A 17,254-nucleotide genomic window follows, 5' to 3' on the forward strand; every position below is an offset into this window, starting at 1 on the left:
GACATTATGAATGGTTAAAATTACGTCATAGATATCAGTAATGGTAATTCCAGATAACCAGATAAAGTTGGTGATTAAATGTCCTGTACAACCACAGCAGTGCAAGATGGTGGCCTTAAAGCAAGGCACTTGCCTATAGAACATATAAACGGGGATACACCTATACAAACATACTTAGCATGTTTAATTTATGACAATTAATCCTCCTAAATGTTACACAGTGATCATTTAAATAAATACATTTTATTTATGTTTTGGAAAGCCCCTTTTGCCACTTCATCCTGCTGCCAGAGCCACTCTTAAAATTGTATATTTTACATTTTACATTTTCAAATTTAAATCCTTAATAAATGAAGTGTTTTGGCTGCACCCCATTAAGCAGCAGACAGACACGGTGCTGTTATTATTGTGTCATTATCATGTCCTCCTGCTCTGAGCTACTCTGCTCTGTCTGGAGCACTACAAAGGTCCCGGTGCATGTCGGGTACAATAGTCCCTGATCGCCCAGTGCGCATGTCCGACAAAAAAAACTCCATTATTTTTTTTCTCGGAATCTGTAAGAAAAAATAGCCGTGGAAACTGTGAATTTGGGATTTCGTGACTCATTATTATGGTTTTGTGTGTGGATAACAGCGATTGTGGGACGGTTTAGCGGCAGCACACGGAGCACAGTGACGGCTGCATAGCTGAGCAGCGGGAGCGGAGCGGGACATCCTCCAGTCTTGTCGGGACTCTCCACAATCAAGTAAATTTCAGTCAGTTAGCTCTGTTAGCGTAGCCTAGTGGGCTTTTAGCACCGACATCCCAGGCGCAGGAAAATGAAGCGTTATTGCCCTTTGTTTTTAAAAATCCGACCGACTGACGTAGCATAAACACCGAAAGCTATCTGGTCGCAGTAACACGGGATCTAAACTGTGGAATTTGTTTATTTTTCGGCTTTTTATTAGTGTGCGCCGTTTTCAAAACACTCTCTGGCTAGTCCGTTAGCTAACCAGCTAACTCTTGATTCTCCCGCGACCCGAAGAAGCCAGGAGTCCAAAACTTGGCCAGCAGGCAGAGAGAGGGTCTCACGGGTCCCGCTACCACTGACGCTAGCTATAGGCTTTCAGTAAGTAAATAAGCGACGGGAATCTGGTGGCAACATACGTGAAGATTTGCTGTGGACTTGTGTTGTACATTTCTCGAAGCTATCACGCAAGAGTTTGGCATCGGAGTGTTTTGAGCGCCTGACAGCTGTCACGACAGCACAGTTCAAAGTGGGTTAGCATGTTAGCTGCTATACTAGCTGCTAGCTGCCTTGCAGTTTGTGTAGATATTATCCAGTGATTAAAGAATGCATACATTTAGATCTGCGGTCAGGACCTTCAGCGGTTTATTTCAAGCTTCGTCTATGTTGCTAGCTTGTTAGCTTTCTGGGGAGACAGCTATTTTGCAGTGTAGCTAAACGTCCAGGTAATCACGGGCCTAAATAAACACACCCTCCCACTTCAAAGTAGCCATAGTGTGTCCTGAAGTTATTTCATTCTTTAATTTCTTACTTCACAATGCTTTAGATATATGGACGCTCAGATGACATCAGTTACATCAGCTGTTTACTGCGTGAATAATTTCCCTTGGTTCCCTCTGTCAGATTACATAATCCACCTCCACCTCTCTCTGCAGGCTCTTCAACAACATCCGAGCTCTTTCTCTGATGTGAACTGAAGAGAGAAATTTGTAGGAGTCATCCTCTAAACTCAGGAGCTGTCTCGTAGCTCGGGAAAGTCTAGGTTTTGGGGCATCAAGTCAGGTTTTACTGGCAGTCTGTGTGCTTCTAACCCACCAGCATGTACATTGGACAGTGGATACCTTAGCCAAAACAGATCCTGGCTTCCCAAAGATGACAAGGTATGTTAATATGTTTGAGTTATTCTTTTATTTGTGATTTGACTGCTTTACCTTAACAATAAATTTGCACTGTGTCTTTTGCCAAAGCTTCTCACACTGTTAATGAGGATACGTCATACTTTAGGATTTACATGTAAGAGATAACATAAGGTTGATGTTGATTAATTGGAGCAACTTTGATCCATAAACAAAAGGGCAAAGAGGCTGAGTAGGCTGTTGTCCGTATCATTATCATGTCTGTATAAGGTCAAGTATCATTCTGCAGTCCTGATATGTTAAAAACTTTTAACAAAATGAAACATGAATATATACAACAGTCAGCAAAAGAAAATATCAGAGCTCAGACCTCACCCTCTTTGTTCCACCTAAACCCGCCAAAGAAATTAATAGCTGATAGAGATGAAACCACGCCCTGGAGTTACCAATTACACCGTATTCATTCAGAACAAAAAAAATAAACAAAAACATTATTTTGGCTCCTACATTAATATTAATATTAATGCTAATGATAATCTGGTGGTGCAATAGAATTGAATTACCAGCCCTTAATATGTTGTTTTTTCTGAGCTTGGTCTGTTTCATTTTGGTGGTAATGTTACATATTGTAATATTTGGTGTGTGTTTTTGTTTTATTTGAAGTTTTTTTATAAGACAAATGTGGTCCACATATTTGGCTTGCAGTTTGTTTTAATTAGTTTGTTTCTTGTGCATATAAATTATATGGGCTTTGAAAAAAATTTGTATAAATACATTTGCATGCTATATGCAGTGTTATTGGCATTCAGATTTCACTGAAGATATTAGTACAGTGAATTAGCATAATTCAAAACCAAATTAAAGGGAAATTGTTAATAGGTTTTAGCCTGTAACATAAAAAAAACATTTGAGACATTGATATTGACTGTAAATTAAAAGTAAGGATTTGATAACATTTTGAAGCATAACTCTGTTCTTTGAAAAATGTTTATTTAATATTATGGCTGTTAAGTGTTAACATCTGCTGGTTTTCTAAGGTGCTGGCAGGCTGCAGCTACAAAATGATGGGAGGCAGTGAGACTGTCAGTGGGGACAAGGATGGTGTCCACTCCACTGCAATACATGTCCCCATCGGCTGGCAGAGGAGAGTGGAGGCGGGGCAGGTGATCTATGTCAGGTGTGTGTACACAGATATGTTTTACATGTGTTTGATTTATATAATAGATTATTTAGCTGTTGTTTTTAATTCATATTACTAACAAAGATGACTGTGGGTGTGGAATTGTTTAAAGATCACTGCATAAAGTAGGGGTCTCAAACTCAAATAACTGGGGGCCAGTGAGTGTGTAGTTCGGTCAGCAGAGGGCCAGTCAAGTAAAAAACTTTTTGAGCAAAATATTATAATATTTATGATGATATTTCATGTGATTTCAAAAAGAAAGTGTCTCTGTTGATATGGAACACTAAGCAGTTCAAAATATAAATGTATTTATGATGCAAAAATCTCTTAATAAAATAAACCATACATAGTTGGAGAACTCTGGCATGAAGACAGCATTTTTCCATTATTTTCTAAATATTATTCACTTTCCCTTTCCTTACAATTTATGGCCAGGTCAGGGCAGATGAGTTAACATATTCATTAAACATTGAGTTGACTTTTGTTTTTTTGTCATTTTACAAAGGTTATCATTTTAAATCTGAAGTTGTGTACTTCAGCCTGTCTGCAAACAGTAACCCGACCAAATACACATTCTCACACTCATGAACATTATGCCATAGGAAAACCGTTTCACTTCAACTAACAGATGAACACACTAGTATTTGGTTGTCCAATGTCAATGATCATGGATACTATGACCTATGAAAATACATCTTGTACCATGACCCAGAAAATCAGGCTCAATTTCTGTTTGACCCATGGAGTAACTGATTAGATTTTGGTGGTTCAAGGTCATTTTGGTTTCTTGAACACTTCGGTGTAAGGTCACAGTGATTTCAAAAAACATGTTTTTGGCAATAATTAAAATCTGTAAGCTGACTTTGATAAAATATATTTCTAACATTTTTCTTTTATATCAAGTCTTCACTGTATATAGTATGTGACATGGATACATACTATATGTATGATGAGTGTGAGCCTCTGACAGGAACTGAATATATTTTTAATTAATCAAAAAAAGTTCAGTTAAAATTTCACATAATTTAGGATTTGTTTATATTTCTGTTTATTAATCTCCATTTCTTTCTTCTAATTTTAATTCTCATTTACATTGTAATGTGTAATGGGTAATGTGGTATTTCTGAATTTCCTTAACACAATCTGGCAGCTTTTTGAAGAATCACTTAAAACACTACATCTTTATTTTGTGTATGTTGCCCAGTGTTGAAACTTTGGATTTTGCTGTGCATTGAGCATATCTTTCTTCCTATACTTTTTAGTTTGTTTTGGCTGTTCTTAGACTGTTCGTTGCTGTCTCCTTTCCGTAGTCCCAGTGGCACTGTCCTGTCCTCTCTGGACGAGGTCAAGGCCTATTTGTTGACTGATGGCACCTGCAAATGTGGTCTGGAGTGTCCCCTCATCATCCATAAGGTAAAACTAGTCTAAAACCTATTTTTTACTCCCACCTGAATCTGTTAAAGAAATATTGGAGATTATGACCATTCCCATTACCAGTGGTTGTTCTGCCCCGTGGTGTTTTCTTTTCTGCCCCCTCTTCACTATTGCGTTAATTGTGATGTCACGAAAGTGTTGGAAACTAAACAAGTCAGAAGAAGAAAAAAAATCAACACTGACAGTGGTTAGTATTTTGTATATTTTACTTCTGGTTCATGTCTCAGTTAATCATTCAGTTGGTCTGACTAATGATATAAAACATACTCAGCCCTGTCCCAGCTTGTAAGAAGTAAGATTTGCTGCTAACATTCATGGCTAATGGCTATGCAAATGAATGGAAGATGTTGTAGCATTGTGCCAAAAATGACATGAATTTGCATCACTGTCAGAAAAGAATACAACAAAAAAGAAATTAGTGTGATAAAAAAAACTGTTAATTTGTTATTTAACAGGTTTAAAACACTATAACCATAAATAGTAGTGTCCACAAACGAATCTTCAGATTTACTTGATTAGTGTGGTGTTTTACTAAAAAGTTCTTCAAACATAAGGATCGGCAATGCTTCTATCCATACATGAGTGTGAAATACCAATTGCTACCAATTGCTTACCAATCATGTAATTCAATATCAGGCAAATTATTCTGTCTGAACCCTTCCTAATCATTATATATCTGGTGTCCTGCAGGTTTTCAACTTCACTGTGGGAGTGAAGGTGGAACAGCACAGCCAGCCTGTAGGCAAAACGGAGCAGGACATGACCAAACTGTGTAACCATCGAAGGAAAGTGGTTGCAATGGCTGCTCTGTGTCGCAGTATGCAGGCCTCACAGCTGCCCTTTGCCAACCCTCATTATGCTGGTAAGGTTTTTTTGATGCATTGAGACATAGTATGCCTACATTTTTGCAGTATAACAAATATACAGAAATTACTTTTTTAATCACTGCACTTAAATCAACATATTTTGATCAGTGTCATGTGAGGAATTTTAATTCTGGTGTGGATGGAGTCTCTCTGTAAAGTATCTCTTGGTAATCATGTCCATCAGATTGTAACAAAGTCTAATTTTATACTGTAGTAGCCTCACATCAAGGGTTCCAATGGGACTATGATCCAACTTTACTTTAATGTGTATGGGAGCTCATTAACATTATCACCATCAATGTTGGATGAATTGGAGATACGATTTCAATAATTAACTTATAAAAAACTGTTGGTATATTGAAAATACTCTGTTTCATATACATTTCATTTTATTTAAATCTCTTAAATGCATTTCTCTCATACTGTGCTGTTTCTATTTTTGCTTTGTTTAATTCAAAAGCTGTTAACACTGCTTTTAGTGTTAACAGTGTTATGTTACATAAATTGGACAAACAAAAAAAATCTGATCACAATTACCAGAAGAGGGGGTCCAAATATATCTTTGACTCCTTGGGAGTAGCTGCTTATCTGAGCTTTCTTTGTGTTATTCATTTCATAAATGCATTTATGCCCATATTTAGCATAATCAATTCTCACACTTTTTCCATCAATGGCTCCCCCAATTTTTCTTCGGCAAGGTGCTCATTCTGCTTACAACAGCATTTACAGCTGATGCATATTAGAGGATTTGTTTGTTCTTTGGACCCTAAAACAATCAAAGAAACTAAGGAAAGTCATCCTGATGCTTTCTGTACATTATAGTTATTATGAAAGAAGAGAAGTTAAGTAATAAGCTTTGCATGTGTGTTCTCTTCCAGAGCTGAGCAGTCGAGTGGATAACCGCAATCCAAATGGAATTCTCGTAGAGCGGGAAGAAGAGGACCGTTGCTTTTACCATCCTAAACTCCATCCAGTCCCCGTTCGATCCCACAACAACGTCCACTCAAACAACTGTGCCAGCCCCAAATCCTCCCACCAGTTTATCTACCCTTACAATGGTTCCTCCCCCATCCTTCACGCAGGAACAAACCCATACCATTCCTTGGATACATTGAGAAGGCTTCACCATCCTCCTTCTCTCCCTGCATCCTCCACCTCTTCCTCCACGTCCTCATTTACATCTTACTCCACTGCTCAGAAGTCACCCCGCACCCCTACACCTCAAGGTCAAAGAACACCCAAAACTCCAGAGACCCCTGATTCTCCACGGCTAGGGCCCCTTTCTCCACCTCCTCCCTCTTCGCCGATGACAGTTGGAGTGGGTAGAGGTGGACAGACTCACGGTTATCATCCTCATGGTGTCATTGTGGGAGGCACCACTCCTTCTCAATCACCGTCTTACTCAACCTCTCTCCATAACATGAACTGTGTTTCTCCTCACCAGCGGACCCGCCACCCTTCAGCCTCTCCCTCCTCTCTCTCTGAGCAGGGTGGCAGCTCAACAGCAGCAGAAGGAGGAGGACAGATGGGAAGTAATTTTGCTCAGAGGAGGAAATCCACCTCTTCCTCTCCCCATTCCCCTATCTCTGGTGGCTCCCCCAACCTTAGTCCTCATTTCCCCAAGTACAAGCTGGAAGATATCTTGGAGCAGTTTAAAAACTCAGGCAACAGCAGCACTAATAACCATCTCTTAAACCCTAATAACCCCTCCTTACTGACCAACCAAAGCATTAGCAACATTCATGCTAATTCATTGAAGCCTTCAAAGAGCGTCATGAGTCAGACTTCTAGCACAGGACCACCAGGTTTGGGGATAAACTCCACAGGTCCCTCTAGTTTACCCTTGGGTGCATTTCTGAACCACCATCACAGCCACCCGGACAAAATACCACACCCAGGTTCTTTTCCTGCAAGTAGTTTGCTCTCTGCAGCTGCCAAGGCTCAGCTGGCGAACCAGAAGACCCAGGGTCAGAGCTCAAATGCTGCCAGCAACCAAGTGAGCTTGTCCCCTTCTTTGGAGGTATTGAAAGAGGCACAGCAGCAACAGTCATCAAAGGTAACTAACAGCACTTTACATAACAGCAACCTTCCCTCCTCCACTGCTTCTAGACCTCCCCATCCCTCCCTCGCAGCAGCCTCTGCCATCCTCTTTCCTCCATGCCACACCCAGTCCCTGGCCTCCTCTTTGCCCCACCCATCTCCCTCAGCAGAGCGCAACGCATCACACAGGAAGAGGCAGCGCCGATCTCCAACAGTGCTCAGCATGCTTAGAGACACCCAGCAGTTGGCTAATGGGCCACAGAAACCCCCATCAGGAGAAGCTGCTTCTGCTGCAGTTATCAACCTTTCCTCGTCGCACTCCCCTTCCTCTACCTCAGCTGTGCAGAACCAGAATGCGTTCATGTTGGAAACCCATCATCATCATAATGTCCTCCCTGGGCAGATGCCCAGGCTCCTTGCTTCTCGACAGACAGCACACCTATCCAGGCCCCCACGCCAAAATGAGGCTCTGGATTACACTACAGGCCTGACACCTGCACCTCTTGGCTTGGATCCCCCAACCCAGCCTCTGTCTGCTCTGTTACACCTGCTCAGTCTGCAGAATGCACAGGCCACAGCCTCGGCTCCAGCATCTAACTCTGCTGCTGCACAAGGATCTGTGTCTGTTGAAGGAGTTGGACACACTAATAAACGGAGCCCCAGACTGTCACCCTCTTCTCCCTCCCCCCAGTTTAGTATCAGGCATCCACAGACTCACTCGCCCTACCGAACCAATGACACTACTTCTCTGCCACAGCCTCTTTCTCCTCCCTCCACTTCCACGCAGTTCCGATCAGTACAGTCCCATTCACACGCTCCAACTACTAAATTAAGTTCTCTACAGAGACATTTTGCTTCTTCAACACTGCCCCCTAACTCAAATGTAGCTTTACTCAACAGCAGCTGCCCATCTCAACATATGTCCCCACCTTCAGATAGGCCTCAACCAACTGAGAACCACATTCCTACAGTAGACTCTGCTTCCCAGACACCTTTACAGGAAGCCTCACCAGAGCGCACTGTGGCAGAGATGGAGATGGGCACATCAACATCTGTGGACCTGACTCATTCGCAAGGTAGTCTTTCTATGGCAATATCCACCTCCCCGAAGCCTCTCGACCTTAGCAACCATGTCCTGGCCCTTCTTGCAGCATCCTCCACTGTGCCACACGGGGGGGAAGATTCTTCTGACAGAACCTCTGATGTTGAGAAGTCTTCCCCAGGAAATCATGCTACAGGTAGTGAGATATTTTTCTTGAAAATATAACCTACATTTTGAGTGTGTATGTATACAGTACTTTGCAAAAGTCTCAGGGTACCAGTGTTGTTGTTTTTTATGCCCATCAATTTCCGTCATTGGTATTTGAGTTGGATTGGAATGATTTGACTGAAAGTTGGTCTTGTGTATTAGCAAGGTGTCAATGGGTTTACTCGTACAACATGTATGTTATGCTAAAGCATGTCTTGAATAAATTGGGCGTAACATACCTTATTCACAGCAGTTATTTTTTGACATTAAATGGTTGAAAACATTTTTCCCTGAAAAATGTGTTAAGTATGTAAAATAAATTTGGTTTGCTACTTATTGACTCTTACTTACTCTTACAGGTTACTAGCTTTCTGTGTGGTAAAGCACTGATACTAAACATCAGGCTTCACAAATACTCATGTGTCTTATATTTTTGAGCTGTCGGTTCTCAATGCTGCTTTTAATCACTTTGAAAAAGTTGCTTACTGATAACATCAGCCTGTAAATAGATGACTGATTGTGACTCTGTTAATAGGGCCAGGAGAGCCTGGATGTTTGGACCAAAAGGTCTCCACAGCAACCAAACCTGCAGCAGTTGTCAGCCCTGTGCTAGCCAACTCGTCTCGTCTTGTGGATAATAGCAATCCCCCGCCTGCTCCTTCAACTGTAGGTGACTCAACGACTTCTTTACCTCTGGCAGAGGCCTTCCCCTTTATGAACCAGGAACAGCTTCTTCAGCTGCTGTCATCCACAGGGGGCCTACCATCCCTCCTGGACCCCACAGTCCTTGCTTCATTGCCCCTTGGGGGGCTGTGGTTGGGAGGACAACATGCACAGTTGCCCCCTGCCAATGCTGCACTACAAACACCACATAATCTTGCTGAGCAGCAGCAGTTACTGTTACAACAAGAGACACAGCAGCAAAACCAGGATCAACAACAGAAGCAGCAACAGATAAACAGCAACCCTCTGTTTCCTTTGTTGCCGTTCTTGAGTGGAGCTCAAGGGGAAATGCCTCTGAACCTTTTGGGCCTATTGAACCCACTCCCACCACCAGCCTCAAATTGTGCCCCAGGACAGGATACTGATTTAGGGCTAATAGAAAAGCCAACCCTTCAGGCTTTGCTTATGGCCTCATTGTTGCTCGGGCAACAGCAGGCACCCTTGATACCTCTGTCTGGACTGGGTCAGTTGAGCCAGGTCAGCTTGGAAGTTCCCCTCCAACAGCCACAGCACATCCCCACTACTTTGGAGGGCCTTACTGTGGATAAGGTCTCTGGCCTTTTAGATCCATCTGCCCTACCGGGTCCAGGGCTCTTGGAGCTTGCCCAGGGACTTCTCCCCATCACTCCTGGAGTAGAGGGCACTCTCCAGGCTCTGCAGTCTTTGCTCCTTCCTGCTGCTCTTCCTCCTCCCCCTGCAGCCTTCCTACCCCTCAGCCCTGCCTTGCTCACTGCTGCCCTGAACTCTGCTGAGCTCCACTCACCTCCCCACACCCAATTAGTTCCTGCACAGCAAACCCAACATACCCAACCTCAGGTAGGCTCCCCTGTCTCCTACATCTCTATCCCTGGGGCTCCTCCTAGTTTCTCTTGAAAAAGCTATTGGCTAATTTTTTGAACTGTGCAATTATTTTTCCTGCTTACCCCTCTCCCCCCACCCTTTATTTCTGAAAATATATTTCTCTAAACTACTTTCAAATGAGGCCCTCCTCAAGCACCATGGTTTGTTTGGATTGACACAGTCTAAGTTGTTAAGGGACATATTTTTTTTTTGCAAAAGTCTTTATTTCTACAATGAAAGATAAACATTTATTTGTCCTCTTCATATGTCTCAGGCCCCATTATGTTGCTGTCTGTTTTGTTTGTTGTCTGAACCTGAAATCCTCTTCTGTCCTCTCATTGCTGTTCAGGTACCTACTGATGCCGGTGTTGACACACTTATACCCCTGTCTCTCCAAGCTAAAGACAACCCAATCCTCCAACAGTTACTTCCCACTTTGCTTAACCCTGCGTTGTTAGGTGAGTTGGTGTCTGTCCTGTGTAACACTTCTGTCTCAAGTTTTTAGTCACTATGTCAGGAATAAATTACCATTAAGCAACTGTATGTCAAGAATCTAAGAAATGTGTCTTCTGTAGGAGATCTCTCTGGCATCGCAGGCCTTCATAACATGTTGGGGATTGGAGCTGGTTCCATTATCCTACCCCCAGTCCAAGCTTCTGCTTTGGGTATGCCTCTGCTGCAGGGTCCTGATGGGGCCATCAACCTGCTTAACAATATACAGGTAGTAAATTTTCCTTTTGTACTCTTTGTAGTTGTAAAATGCTAGCACTTCTCAGTGTGAAGGAAATATGACACAAATGACAGAAAAAGTCAGTCATGTACTGTTCAGCAGAGCTGAGATTCACCAACTGTAGTGAGGTTTCTTATAAGTAGCCAGTGGAGACAGACAGGGAGGAAGTGGAGGTTGGTCAATCAATGTCATACTTTTAATAAGTCAGATCATTGTTTGGGGTGTGCAACTTAAAAAATAAGCTGGAAAACAAAGTTACTTTGGGAAAAAGACTGAGGATCCAGTCACTTAATTATGGAGGTGAGCTGAAGCTCATGATCCAATGCTGCGCCCAGATGGTTTTTTGTTATTGTTTTGATAGACAGAGACTCCTAGCAGCATAAATCTTACACTGCATTTAAATGTAAATATTGTATCAAAATTCAATTTTGTATACTAATATTTATTACTTCACCCTTGGGAGTGAAGCATTGTTTTTGGTGGCTCTGTCTGCGTGTGCTTCTGCACTTGCTTGCAATATGAACAACACAGGCCGACACAATTTGTAAGAATTTAGAATAACTTTTCTAGAATTTTGACAAATTTGTGGATATGAACACAATCTTCTGATCTGGATTCAGATACTCTATTGTTGCGCCACATAGTCTGTTTCCCATATAGGCCAACAGGTGCCTTGTTGCTTGAATGGGGTGAAGTCTGCCATCTCTGATTGCCTTGTTTTGGATTGTTTTTCCTTTTTTCCCTCTAGCTAAACCTTGCACCACCTTCTGAGGGAGAGAAGCCAGTTTCAATGCAAGAAACACAAAGCTCTGCCCCACAGGAAGACATTCCAGCCAGTCAGATTGCACCTGATGCAGTTCCTAGTCCGGCTTCTGGTCCACCTACAGCTCCTGCCCATGAACCCACTCATCCCCCCCATCGAGAATCTGAAGGCAGGTCCATTATTGATCCTTACACATCTTTCATGGATACAATTTATACCTCCTTCCTTCAAGTCAGTGCTAAAGAGCAGGAAGATGGGGCCCATTTAGGGCCATCTGACCCCACTTCACCCTTCTGTGCCTTACCGCCAGTTTCTTTCCCCATGGAGCACCATACTCCCTCCACGTCAGTCCCAACTCTGCCACAGGCAAGTGCTCCAGTCTCTCTAAGTCCACGCAGGGCGTGTTCCCTCCGCAATCCAGACTTATCCCGACTCAGCCTGGAAGCAGCAGCCCATTCCCCTGCCCAGGGGACACCCAAACCCACTGAGGACGGGTCTACATTGCCCTTACAAAGGAAACCAGTCATAGTAGAAGGACATACCCACCCAGAGCCACCTATGCCACCCATATACTTGGAGGAGGCTAAAACAGACTGTACTGGGCCGGCTACAGCTGTGTGCCCTTTTGTGGAGGCAGGTGGGGAGAGGCAAGGGCACCTTCCCCGTTCAGGGTACCTCAGTTCCATGGATGGATGCAGTGGGAGACCTGATGAGGAGACCACTGGGACACTGCTGCACTCGGAACAGGAAAGGGTGAGTGTCTTGGTGTCTGCTTTCTTTAGTCTCAGGCACAGTTTATAACACTAAGTGAGGCTTCATCATCCCACTGAGACGCCATTCTTTTGACTTCAGTGTGGACCATGGACTGGAAAAATAGAAGAATATAGAATCCGTGTATCACTCTTTCTTTCAGTATTCAATTGAGTATCAAAAAAATCGGAAAATTGAAAAGTGGTTCCTCATTGTATTATTTGTTTTACAATCTCAATAGTAAAAAAAAAACAATTTCTAAAAAACTTAATTAACTAAACCTGATGTGGATATTAAATTTGTCCTTGTGTGCAAATTGGAAGTTTATTGATGCCATCGTCATGAGTTGTTTGGGTAACTCTGTGGTAACTCCATGTAGAATAGTGGCACTTGAACCATACAGCCAATTACTTAAGGAATTATATTATCCATGGTTGAGCACAAGTATTAACCCCCTTGTGAGACTACAAAATCTACGGAAGAGTAGAACTGCCATAGTTTTGTTGTTATAAGGGTTTTACTTGATTGATGGTTGCAGAATATTCACATCAGAGAAGGATGAGTCTGGAGGTGGAGAGACTGTGTGTGGGAGAAATATCGCAATATTTTGTGTGGTGATATTATATCGCTTTTGAGACACCAAGTATCGATTTGATTTTGCATATCATTTTTAACTGATTTTATAAATAAACATTAAACTTTTTGTGGATTAGCATAAAAAAAATCAATTGACATTTCAGTCACTACATGGTGCCCACTCTCACTGGAGCTGTTGTGTGAGTGTATTGCAATACATGATTTTGCAAATACTCAGTGCGTCATATATATATTGTGATAACATAGTATAGTGAATTAGATATGGTGATGATATTGTATTGTAGTATCTCTGGGGATTCCCACCAGACAGTTTAATCTCATGCACTTCATGCACATCACTGTAGCAGTGATGACGCGCTGTCACACACAGCTAAAGGACAAGGATGCAGAAGTGCATGAGATTGAACTGTAAACATGTTCAGCGATCAGTATAATTAATTGAGCTCGCACCAGCATACGGGAGGAATATGTGCATCGCCAGTGGAGCCGCTCTGTATGTGTTCAGCTGTAACTTGAGGAATGTACTGACAAACTGTGGAATGACAAAGTTTTCTGTTGCACCTGCAAACCTCAGAGTAAACAGAGCCTCTCCACCTTCAGACTACATACCTTCCTGATGTAAAATTCTCCCAACAATCAAACAATAAAGCCGACTTTAAAGTTTAGAAAAACATTTAGTTCTCAATTCAATACTGAAAGAACACAGATTATATAGCCTTCAGTTTTATGTTCTTTGAGTATGTTTTCTGCAATGTGATATCTGAATCTACCGTTCAAGGATCCACCTGGAACCGTGGGTGGACCCAGAAGAGGAAGGAAAAGAAAACAAACGTAAGTTGTCTTGTGAACGGCAAATTTCTTAGATATGCACCACACATGAAAGAGAGCTAAATCAGTTCCAGTGGATGTCGGACAGCTTGCCAAACATTGCACTGAAATCTTAAACGCATTAGACAAACTTTTACTTCATTATAATTGTCCTATTTGGCATGTTTGACTTCATGCTGTATTCCTTAGTAATATGTTTCTTACTTTGTTTGTCAGGCTACAGAATGTGTTGGAAGACTTCAGAGACATGGATGCTACAGCACTAGAGGAAACCAAGGCTACGGTAAGAGCCAGTGGGACTTAAGCTGGGGAAAGGGGAACCAATCACAGACCCCTGGCATGCTAGAGGCGGGCTTAATGCAATGACAACAGAGAAGCAACGTCTGGCAGCTTTTGTATACATTCAAAATGGCGCCCACCGTAGAGCGGCTGTCTTTCAATTTGGCTGTCGCTACCATTTCTCAAGTGAATGATAAGCAGGCGTTTTGCGTTTCCATTAAAAATAGTACCAAAATAATCGGCCAGAGTAATGGCATGGGTAATGGCTGATAAAAGCATAACTCCCCTGTGACCAGTGTTTCTTCAGTGCCCCACAGTCGATACAAATCCTGATGTTTTGTTGAGACAAACAGCCACAAACCGAGCAGAAAAAAACCCCACCTGCTCCGTTGTTATCTGTTGTGTCATGTTCTATGTCATGTTCGTTGTTGGCCCACTGGTAGAACGTCACACTACATATATCACTGTGCCCGATGGCTACTGAACCATGATGGAAACACAGCTTTATATTCTACTTGGCCTGATTGTAATTATGTTATTATTAGCAGTAACAACCAAATGTAGCATTTATCATTGGGTTGTACATGTCATGTATCACTGTCCCTTTCAATTTAGATAAATGTCAGACTGACACTGATTTTGCAAATATGACTCTTGGATTACTGTCACAAGAAATGTATCATTCAATTGTTGTTTAAGGAGGAAAAGAACAGTCCAGCTGACCAATGGAAAACATAATGTAGCCAAACTGAAGAATTTTTTTCACTGTAATGAAAAAACCCTCAAAAAGTGAATCTGAACTGTAGGGCCAGTCCATACATAGACACATAAGGTTGCTGCTTTATGCTGAATGATTGTGCAGTTCTGACTGCGATGGTAAAGTCATTCCACCTGTGAGCATCTAAAAAGGAAATGAGCATGACTGACTGTTATCCGTGTCTCTTGTTCCAGACGGCACTGCTGAAGCCTGAGAGGTCAGTCCGTGGCAGGAGGCGAAGAGGCGCCAGGTCTCAGAGACAGTGATTGGTGGAGGGAGCTGTCAGTCACAGCTGTGCATCAATTAAAGGCGACCACATCCCCTCCATCTCTACACCATCATCACCACTGTTTAGACCTTTTTTTTATCAATTCAACTGCACTAAAATGTTGTTGTCATGTCAACCATTGTTATGGCAACCACTATGGAAAAACACATAGGAGAGAGATCTAGTTTGAAAAATGAATTTATAAAAAAGGAAAGTGGAAAAAAATGGAAGAGTTTGTGGATACTTTTTCACTTAGGTCTACTCTTAGGTCTAGTTCACAATTTAATGGTCACTTAAGTTGACATTGTGATCAGAGATCTGTTAATCATGCTTGGTGTTAGACTTACAGTATGTCAGTGAGAAATACAAAAAAATAACAAATGAGTACTGTTTTCTTCTCATCAGTGTGTAACTGAGTCAGGATAAAGCCCATCTACTTGAACGATGCTCTCTGTTGAAGGTGTGTCTGTATGTGTGTGGATGTGTGTCTTTTTATGTGTCTGAGTGTGTTTTGGACAAACAGTGCTGTTGCTGAGCCCATCACTGTCCAAACATTGTTTCATTTTATTTTTTTAGTAAACGCTCTTCATAAGATAAGAGACACAGCCGATGTTTTCAGAGAAATGTTCTGAAAGGTGCTGAAAGACAAATATAATAAGACTTTTTTTCTTTCCTCAGTATAATATAAACTTAATATGGACCAAGCCAAGAAACAATGTGGTTCACTCCATCAGGTTTCTTAGCCAGTTTACATCAACGACTTGTCACACCTTTTATGTTGTTAAACACATTCTGTGAGATTTAATGGTTTGTATATCACTAATCATCTTAGGAACTAAGAAAATATTGATTTTAACATCAGGGTTTTTCCAACAGATCAGGAAACTAAATTTAAATTTATCTGACCACACCCACTTTGCTGATTTCTACAAGGTCTACAACAATTCTGAATAAATTCAGAAAACCTTTGAGCACCTTTTTCCCACTTTGTAACTCACTTAAATTTCACATGCTGCTTTATTTGTCGTCATGGAGAACTGTTTGTAGCTGTGGTGTGATGGAGACTGAAACTGTCTGTTGACATCACACCCATCCAAACCTTCACTCCCTCCTCCTTCAGCCATGAGATAAATGTCTGGAAAAATTATTTCATTTTGAAAATGAAGTTTTGCAGGAAACCTTTGGTTATTGAAAGTACAGTTTGTTTTTGATTGTATGAACGAATGGCAGGAGAAACTAATACACAGAGAGTGATAATGTCTTAGGTGGATCTTTTGAGTCCGTGTGTTACTGTGGATTTAGAGTAATATCTTCCCTCTGTCTCATATCACTGTTTTGAGCACTCCTCCACACACTGCCCTGCCCCAAGAGTACTGGCATCTTTAGCTGTATTTAAAAAAAAAAAAAAAATGAATAAAAAAAGTGAAAAAGAAAGCAGATTATGCAATTTCTACACTTTGAGATTTGTACATATGTACAGTTAATGTGTTTTATTTTGATTTTATATTGTTAGAAAAAGAGACGAGAAAAAAACAATGAATTGTGAAATTTTTTGGGAATTGTAATTAAGTATTTTTCTCATTCTACCCCTTGCTTTCAATACTTATGTTTAAAAAGACGATTAAATTGTGGACTGTAGCTTTCTTTTTTATATGGGAGTCTTTTTTTATTTAATATTAAACTATTTACAGAAAATTTAACTTGTGCTGACTTCTGTTCAGAGAAGGGTGTGAGAAGTTGTATGATGCATATTATTTTGTAGTCATCTGTGATCTGAATGTGTAATTGTGTAAGACCATTTCAATGTTGCAGTCATTTCTGACCTGCAAGCATGTACAGCATATGTTTAATTGTTTCAGTGAGTCTTTATATTGGAAAAAGCAATTGCGTCAAAGGTACAGTCTTTATATTGGCAAAAGCAATTGCTTCAAAGGTACAATGTCTGTTATTGGGGATGTATTGACTGTTTACCACCCCACTGAAGATTTTGTGTTGTTCATTTGTTATCGGGTGCAGACCATGCCCTTCATCGGCCCATCAGCCCGTCTTGTGTGTGTGTATGTAGTAAGTGCTCTTTCTAAGTTGTA

At 41.4% G+C, this 17,254-nt stretch overlaps 1 protein-coding gene across 3 annotated transcripts; it reads left to right on the top strand.

Moving 5' to 3' along the window:
- Positions 1-494: 494 nt before the first annotated feature.
- On the top strand, positions 495-16,867 carry mbd6 (methyl-CpG binding domain protein 6). Of its 3 annotated transcripts, XM_044038253.1 has the most exons (14): positions 495-745; positions 1,663-1,887; positions 2,901-3,040; positions 4,354-4,456; positions 5,168-5,339; positions 6,222-8,459; positions 8,535-8,621; positions 9,168-10,171; positions 10,545-10,653; positions 10,771-10,916; positions 11,674-12,441; positions 13,814-13,866; positions 14,080-14,146; positions 15,094-16,867. In XM_044038253.1, the coding sequence occupies exons 3-14, from the start codon at positions 2,925-2,927 to the stop codon at positions 15,163-15,165; spliced, it is 4,935 nt and encodes a 1,644-aa protein (XP_043894188.1). In that variant the 5' UTR covers positions 495-745; positions 1,663-1,887; positions 2,901-2,924; the 3' UTR covers positions 15,166-16,867. The 3 variants fall into 3 exon arrangements, with proteins under 3 accessions (XP_043894188.1, XP_043894186.1, XP_043894187.1); XM_044038251.1 differs by having other exon boundaries at positions 6,222-8,621; XM_044038252.1 differs by having other exon boundaries at positions 744-1,108; positions 6,222-8,621.
- Positions 16,868-17,254: the final 387 nt, after the last annotated feature.

Source organism: Solea senegalensis, linkage group LG11 (assembly GCF_019176455.1).
Source record: "Solea senegalensis isolate Sse05_10M linkage group LG11, IFAPA_SoseM_1, whole genome shotgun sequence".
NCBI lineage: Eukaryota > Metazoa > Chordata > Actinopteri > Pleuronectiformes > Soleidae > Solea > Solea senegalensis.